General features: G+C 49.8%; 2 gene segments (V, D, J or C); both read left to right on the top strand.

The window, feature by feature from the left end:
* Window positions 1-836: 836 nt before the first annotated feature.
* Window positions 837-1,449, top strand: LOC105308963. The segment is given in 2 exon segments: window positions 837-1,054; window positions 1,139-1,449. Coding segments are annotated over 2 exon segments (357 nt in total).
* Window positions 1,450-6,229: 4,780 nt separating this feature from the next.
* LOC105308962 lies at window positions 6,230-6,712 on the top strand. The segment is given in 2 exon segments: window positions 6,230-6,313; window positions 6,396-6,712. Coding segments are annotated over 2 exon segments (363 nt in total).
* The last annotated feature ends 2,302 nt before the right edge of the window (window positions 6,713-9,014 follow it).

Raw genomic sequence — 9,014 nt, 5'->3', positions numbered from 1 at the left:
TTCTCTCTCCCGTACACGGCTCCTGACACCCTGGTGTCTTCCATGTGGCCCCTGGTGGCATCCAGGTCTCCAGTCTCCAGGATTCTGAGTGTGATAAACTCAGTTTTGCCCTGATTCCCTCCTGCAAAAATGAAGGTTGCATGGCACTGGTTGAGGGAATGACACAGATCGATAGACCAGAATGTGTGTGACCTTGGATCAGCCAAGGGTTTCTTAGATGTGACACACACAGGTTGGACCTTAAGGAAAATGTAGATGAATATAAATACGTGATATTTGAAATATTATTTCAAAAATTAGTTAAATCTCCACATAAACTAGTAAATTGAAATATATATCATAAAAAGATTATATAGAATATGGAAAGACGTTATTATTTAAAAAACATAAGAAAAAGCACAATATGAAGGGTCCAGCATCAGGGGTCTTCCAGCCTGATTATGGAGAGAGGCAGCTACTTAGACAAAGACAACTCACATGTGCTTCAGTGAAGGAGGGAATTGGAGAAGACTGTCTATTATTTTGGATGTAATTTATAACAAAGGTGAAAAAGTATGATTTACTTGAATTATGTTTATAAATAGTTGGGAACTGTGAATATGTTCAATGTGTTTGAAGTACAAATGTGTCTGACCATCATGCTAATCACTTTCATAATTATGAGAAACACTTATAATTTAAAAATGGTGACTTACTCAAGTCCAGTGTTTATTCGTATACTATGAAAAGCAGGGTTTCCTTAGACTTGTTTCAATGTACCTTAGAGATCGGTTGCTCTGCCATCCCACACGCAGACACTGTATGTATTAAAGGGAAGAAAACCAGCTGGAACCCAGAGACGCCAGGGAGCCTGACCCGGTCCCTCCCCACTTATGAGGAGCAGGCTGCCCACATGCAAATTCCTCCTCCAGCCCCAGGGTAAAACCTGTCTGGGCTGTGGACGCTCACAGCTCTCTCCTCACACAGGGCTCAGGTCTCTGGGGAAGCAGCTCTGTGATCGAGGTGAAGATGAGACTGTGGGGTCTTCTCCTGTGCCTGGTGACAGCCCCCCAAGGTGAGTGTCTCAGATGTCAGACAGGGGTCTGTGGGATGGTTGTGACAGCATGTGATTGACAGGACTGATGCTCCTTGTCCCCAGGTGTCCTGTCCCAGGTGCAGCTGCAGGAGACGGGCCCAGGACTGGTGAAGCCCTCGCAGACCCTCTCGCTCACCTGCACCGTCTCTGGGTTCTCTTTAACCAACTATGGTGTACAATGGACCCGCCAGGCTCCAGGAAAGGGGCTGGAGTGGGTCGGTTATATAGGGAGTGGTGGAAGCACAAACTACAACCCTTCACTTAAGTCCCGAGTCAGCATCACCAGGGACACCTCCAAGAGCCAGGTTTTCTTGAAACTGAACTCTGTGACCAGCGAGGACACGGCCGTGTATTACTGTGCGAGAGCACAGTGAGGAGACCTCAGTGTGAGCCCAGACACAAACCTCCCCAAGAGAGACAGGAGAGGGAGCTGCAGGGGCGGATCAGGTCTCCAGGGGGCGCTCAAGTCACACAAAGCACAGAACCCACAGAGCAGCCCAGCAAGAGCAGGTGCACAGGGAGGTGGGAAGGGGCGTCCTGTTGGGAGCAGGGATTTCCTCTCAAAGTTCTCAGCTGCCCACGAGGACAACCCTGACTTTTTCGACGTGGCTCTAACTTCTCCTATTCTCACTGCAGACTAAAATGAAAACTCACTTTGTCTGTCTGTAGACGACATATAACTGGCTGGGGACCTTCCTTCACCAGTTTTCTATGTGTCTGTTTTCATGTCTCAGCAGAGGGACCATCCTGAGGGCTATCTTCTTCCCTATGTCCGGAAAATACCTGCACAAAGAGAGACCTGGCACGGTGCACACTCCTGTGTGCTGAGCTCAGGCTCTCTGCCCCCACAGGCACACACTGTCCCCACATGAGCCCTCCCTTCAGACAGGACACATGGCCACAGGAGTAGGATCAGCCCCCAGGACTCTACCTAATGCCGTTTCTGTCCTGCCTACAACACATGACCCTCCAGTTCTTCACTCAATCGGGTTGCTCCATGGGGCTAGAGCCGAGCTCAATCTGCCTGCCTCTGCCCAGCCAGTCACAGACAAGGGATTATGTACATACGTGGCATTCACCTGTCCCCACGTCATCTCCGATGGTCCCTCTAACACGTCTTTCCATTTATGGACACCCAGACACGTTATATCAGGGGGTCTAAAATAACATTCTTACCCTACATGTCAAGCACTCTTATGATTCCATGTCACACAGACATTTTTGAAGGACAGGTCTGTGTTAGGTCGGGGCACAGCTGCCTGCTGACCCATGGGTACCACTAAGAACTCAGAAACCTGTTGAAAGAAAATATCTTGATGGACCAACGTATACTGAGCATCAAGCTAAACAACTCATTGTGGCCATGGTGAGCCAGGGGTCAGGGAACACCATGGATATGCTGGTCACTTCTCACACAATCTTATTTTTACAACTCCAGTCCTAGTGGGGTGGGACCACCACACTGTGACCTCACTTAGTTTTCAAGCCTCCTCAATGCCCTATTTAAACACCATCACTGAGAATTCAGACTCCAAGGCATGAATTTTGAATAACCGAATTCAGTTCATAATATTCCACCAGTGGACCCCAAAATCATGTCTTTCTCTCATGAAAAATACATTAACTCTAACCCAACTTTCCCAAATATAGTACTAGTTACAGCACCAACTCTAAATCTTAGGTCCAAAGTCTCATCTAAGTATCATCTCATTAGTTATTGGTGGAACTTGAAATATGATTCAAAAGAGATTAAGTCCTCTCCAACTGTAAACCTATAAAACCTGATGACTTATGTGCTTCCAAAATATGATGGAGGGGCTGTCATAGGGTGGAAACCCCCAGTCTACGATGATTAAAGAGGAGAGAGGGAAGGAGGGAAGGGCGCCAAGCTGGCCCAAACGCTGGAGAGGCAAGTCCCATGGGATGTTAGGTTGGAGACCATCCTCTTTGGCTGGATGCCTGGACACTGTACCCGGTGGTTGCGGGTCACACCTCCTGGACACACCGAGGTGCTGTCTCACCATCTGGGCTCTCTGTGACTCTGCTGGGGGGCAGTCACACCCCTGTCACTGCCAGGTGGTGGACGATCCAAAGGCTTTGATTGGAGGCCGTGTCACCTGTTACACAGAGGTGATGGCCCAGGTCTGGAAATCAAAGAGTCATCCCTGATCCTCTCTGAGTCTCCTCCAAGGCCATTTGTCCCCTTTCTTAAAAATACTGCATCTTCACCACCAGTGTGGGTTATGATCCTGTTTTGTGAAATCCGTGAATTCTGACATCTCCCTTCATTTCACCTTCTTCTCCCCTTCATTTCAAAGAGGCATCGCTTCTGCCGGACTCATCGCACCTCCCTTCCTGGATGACGCTGAGATGGCAGATGAGACCCGCTGGTCAGGTCCCAGATTGATCGATTGATTGATATTATTTTTTTAAATTATTTTTTACATTTATTTTTTATTTCCCTCTGCCCCTCCCCTCTGGTAACCACTAGTCCATTGTCCACGTCCATGAGTCTGTCTCTGTTTGTTTGTCCTCTTCATTTGTTGCTTTTAGGCTTATATCCCTCATATAAGTGATACCATTGGTTTTTTTAATAAAATCATTTTTAGCATCACCTTTTCTGCCCTCTCCAGATTATAATCCACAATATTGACTTATGGATGGACTGGCCTATTTCACAATACAAAATTCTGATGTGCACTTGATTCATACAGCTGTATTTGATCCATCACCATCCTAGCATATTTTACTAGAAGCAGCAGGAAGAACCAACCACTCCTGCCCTTAGCTTAGTAATGTCTGCAGCTAAAATATGCACTTTCATTGCTCACAGCTCTACCTTCAGCTTTACCCCAAAACATGGCCACCCACTCGCTTTGACACTTTGTGACAAGGTCACATGTCCTCCAGAACCTGTGACCTGTTCTCATTTCCATGGACACCTTGTCAGAACGGCTCCCAATGTCCACACTCCAACCACCGCTGTCCTCGTGACTGTGTGCGCCTTCTCCTAGAGTGTGGGAGCTTCCTCCACGGCTCTCCCGTCCTGTCTCTGAGCTCGCCACACAATCACCTTTAACATCCCTCTCAGCAAGCTTGGAATTTTCTGCCAGACACTTAAAAGTCTCCCACCTCCTACCCATCACTTGCTTCCACATCCACTTACACCTTCTTGGGTTCTCGTTCCAGCAGCACCCACATCTCAGAAACACAACCCATCTCATGTGCTCAAGGTGCCATCACAACGACCAACGACTGGGCAGCTTAAATGACAGAAACTTATTGTCTCGCATTGTGTAGACAGGAAGTCGAGGTCACTGTGCAGAGACATCGATTCCTGGAGAGAAAGCATTTCTGCGGGGAGACAGCTGACTTCTCACTGGAATCTCATGGGCTGGAGAAAAAGAGCAATATCGCTCTTTCCATTCATTTTCTTATACAGACAAACATTTAAACTTAACCTCATTTGACTCTAAAACTTCCTAAGAATTCTTCGCCCATACAGTACATTGTGTGTTAGGGCTTCAAGAAATGAATGGTGAGACATAGATTTCACACATAGCAAGCTCCCAGATACAACTACCTGTGAGCAGGTTCACTGACCAGAAGGATGTTCATCACCTTCTTGGTTATGTCGGCACAGGCACAGGTTCCTGACAGCAGTGCATACAAGACATCCTCACGCAGAGACCAGTGCCTCTCAGACGTGATCGTGGACCTCCTGCCTCAGCGCATCCTGGAAGCCAGGACTCCTGCGTCTCCTCCTGCCTGCTCTCGGCTCCACCTGGGACAGAGCACTCATGGGTTGGCTTGTGTTTCAGGAGTGACAGTTCTTGGTCCTGGAGTGAGGTGACATCCACCATTTGAGTCCAACCAGCGGGACTCATGCCCTTTCAAAATGTGACCTCACCTGAGGTCTAACACATCGTTGTCTGTTGTACTCTCCAGATTCCAGCTTCCTGAGTGACACTCGAATATATTACAACATTCAGCGATTTCATATCAGTTATGTTTGTCCAGGAGTTTCTTGCATGTAGTGAGATTAGATCCCTACATCTAGTAACAGGTCAAAGGTGACACCTGTGGGAACATCTGCTGTGTGTGTCTAATTCATGGAATAGTAGAAGTAGATTGTCCATGGAACAACATGGTCTGTATCTGCAGGGATTTTCTGATGTCACCTTGAACCAGAAGGAACTAAAGGACAAAGGAGTCCCCAAACCATCGAGAGCTTCCAAACTCAGGGGAGTGCTGACTGCGTCAGTGCGTCCGTCTGCCCCAGGGAAGGGGCTACTGGTGGATTCACAAAGCTCTTGCATGGGGACTCCAGCAGCGTAGTGGGGGGGTGACTGAGGCGTATTCACTCTTTCCGGAGGTGATACATATGGTGTCGCTGAGGGAACATACCGAAGTCAGGGCACAGACATTGAATCCTGGACTGCAGGCACTGCAAGGTCAATACCCCAGAGCCCACATGGGGCCCTCTTCTGCAGGGTGATGACTCGGCTGCAGGGGGCGCTCAGGACCCACTAAACAAGAACTTCAGCTCCAGTAGCAGATGCAGGTGAGTGGGTAGGGCCTTACTCGGTGGGTCTGGGGCTTCCCCCTTTCATAACATTTAATTAACAGTCAGATAGTGATGCTGAAGAAACAACAATGTCCTACTCTGTCAGGACCCTTTGCCAAACTCTTGAAAGCAATAGGAACCACACACGAGGAGCAGATCTAGGCCACCTAGTCCTCTGAGTAGTGAGGAGCTGGTGGCAAGGATGGTTGACTAAATCACTAGGTGTGGCATTTAGGAGACACCCTGACCCTGGAATGAGACATTCTCACTAAGAGCCTAGAACCAGTTCCGGTGTCTCCGTGTCACACAAAGGAGGTGGACAGTAGGAGAAGTCTTGTGAGACGTGCTCCTCAGTGGCCAGAACTGTGTACAGAGATCAGGGCCCTGGCAGATAACAAATGTCTCCAACAAGAAGTGGGACTGGACCCACAAATGCCCATTGTGCATGGTCCTTGTATCATTGACTCTCTCTCAAGTGGGGCCAAGAATTCAGCTATGAATACTCTATCTCATGAATATGCAAATGAGCCGAAGAACACTAGGTTAAGTAGGGACATGTCTGTGTCCTCACAACACCCACCATCACACCTTCCGCCACAGAGGCCCTGACAGCACCACCCTCAGCATGGACTGGAGCTGGAGCGTCCTCCTCCTGGTGGCAGTGGCCACAGGTAAGGGGATCCCCAGCCCTGGGCTGACGAGGGCACCAGGGCCAGTCAGAGCTCTGCACCCACTGCTGTCTCCTCTCCACAGGTGTCCACGCCCAGGTCCAGCTGGTGCAGTCTGGGGCCGAGGTGAGGAAGCCTGGGGCCTCCGTGAAGGTCTCCTGCAAGGCTTCCGGATACACCTTCACCGACTACTATATGCACTGGGTGCAACAGGCACCAGGACAAGGGCTTGAGTGGATGGGACGGGTTTACCCTAACAGTGGTAGCACCAGCTACGCACAGAAGTTCAAGGGCCGAGTCACCATCACTGCAGACAAGTCCAGCAGCACAGCCTACATGGAGCTGAGCAGTCTGAGGCCTGAGGACACGGCCACATATTACTGTGCGAGACACACAGTGTGACGACCCACATCCTGAGAGTGACAGAAACCATGAGGGAGAGGGCAGCTGTGTGGGGCTGAGGAAGGAAGGGAACAACTATTCCCCTGAAGTTCTCACACAGAGTCAGGTACCAGAGATGGAGAATAAGATCTCAAATGCTCATCTGTCATTCAGGGAAAGGTGTCACGAGTCCAGGTGTCCTGCAGGAAGATGCAGGGTCACCATTTCCTGACAGGTCCTTATCATTTGTCATTGCTTCTGCAGAGGGCACAGTTGCACCTCCCTGGTCTCTGGATGAGGGAGTTAGTTCAGGCATCATCGGGGATTACGTGTTGGTGACAGATTCAGGGTTTGGAGTGCAGAGCCCCCGGCCATTCCTCCCACGTTCCCCTGTTTCTGAATAGGGAATGATGCTTCAATATAGGTAAGTATAAAGACTGAAGGGTGAACTCCTATTGCCCAGTCTGACATCCAGCACCAGGCACATGACCTTCTGGGAGGACGATCCTGACTCCTGGTAGCGACGTCATGGTGACGGGTGAGCCAGGTTCTAGCACAGTCCCCCTCAGTTCTCTCCTGCAGGGCTGAGCTCCTGAAGAGGCTCCTCCCCTCCGACCACAGCCCCCAGTGTCCCTGTCCCTGAGGCAGGACTGCTGTCCTCACACACGGGGAGCACCGTGGGGAGACTTTGATGATGTGGGACCCACGTCCAGCCTTGTGACTTCCCTGTCCCTGCTGAATCACATTATCACACACTCAGGGTACAGTCTACACACATTGACTTTCACAGTCTGGCGGTCAGAGCAAAATGTCAGTCTCCCTGGACAGACTTCAAGGTGCTGGCAGGACCACAGATGCTCAGAGGTTTAGGGGGGCTGGATTTGAACATGTGTGCTCCTCAACATTACATATTGAAATTTTATCCTCACAAAAGACCGTGTTAGGGGGTGGGGTGTTTGGAAGGCGCTGGATGACAAGGCCAGGGTCCTCATGAAGTGGATTAGCACAGCACTAAATCAGGCCGCAGAGACCATGCGTGTCACTTCCTCCACCTGAGGACACAGCAAGAGCAAACCAGATATGACCCAGGAAGAGGATCCTCCCCAATAGTGACCATGCTGGCACCTCGATCCTGGATTCCCACCTCCTGAACCTTGGGAAGTGAATGGTTGTTAATATTAAATTACTGAGAAGGTTTTGTTCTCCTACTGCAGACTGAGCAAACTCAGACCGTGTTCTGCTTCTGGTTCAAGAGCCGCTTTCCTTATATCCTGACTCATGCCCTATTCTCCAGCCCCACAGCCTGGAGGAAGTCACCTCACATCACCGGTCACATTGTTTCTCCTCTAGAGTCTAATCTCCTCTGCCTCGCTCTGGCGTGAACACTTGTGGCTGTATTAGGATTCTCTAAATCAGGAAGCTAAAACAGGAAGCCATTTACCTCAAGATGTCTAATGGTCCTGGAATGACAACGTGCATTTTCCCTGGAACAGTCACAGCTTCTGAGCACAGAGTGAGTGAAACAGCCCTCCGAATACTCACATCCATCCCACAGGCCAGTTCCACTAAGCACATCCCAAAATCCCCCAAAGCTGACTCACTAAAACATGACCTGAAGCCCAAAGTACCAAAGAGCATCATGTCCAGTGTCCCGAGTGTAATCTCTAAGTCAGCTGTCAGTGAAAATTCGGGTGCATGCATCCTGGGGCATAACCCTCTCCACCTGTAGACCTGTGATCCTAGAAGACCAGTTACCTCATTCTGCACTGCAGGGCAGGCACATGGTCACAGTCCACACATCTCCCTTCCTAAGAGAGGAAATGGAAGTTAGAGAGAAATCACCAGCTGAAGATGATTTTACGCACATCTGAGAGAACCACATTGGGTCTTAGGACCTGGGGATGAGCTGCTGTGGCTCAGACCCAACCTCTGGCCTGTCGCTGTGCCCTCGGATCCACCTTCCTGGGTCCCGAGGAGCCACCTGATGGAAGAGGAGCCAGCTCATCACCTGTGTCCTGCCAGGAGACGATTGAGACTTGACACCTCCTTTCACTTTTTTCTCTCTCTATGAGTTGATAAATGTCTTCCCACAATGATCAAATTGGAAGGAAGGTTTTACTGAAGACAGTTGCAACTGCAGTATCGCCACAGGAGAGAGGCAGGGGCACCACTGGGAGCAGCAGAGGCAGTTGGGGACTTGTGGCCTAGGGGTAGATGGTGGGGTCAGTTGACAGAAGTAACTAAGAGGGGACATGTTTTACACAGGAGGGTCCATATGCCTGTACCAGGAGGGACGCACCACTGAATGCTGAGTAAGGGGAAG

Source organism: Pteropus vampyrus, unplaced genomic scaffold (genome assembly GCF_000151845.1).
Source record: "Pteropus vampyrus isolate Shadow unplaced genomic scaffold, Pvam_2.0 Scaffold646, whole genome shotgun sequence".
Classification (NCBI taxonomy): domain Eukaryota; kingdom Metazoa; phylum Chordata; class Mammalia; order Chiroptera; family Pteropodidae; genus Pteropus; species Pteropus vampyrus.
The sequence above is the reverse complement of the archived record's forward strand: the minus strand, read 5'-3'. Positions and strand labels throughout refer to the sequence as shown.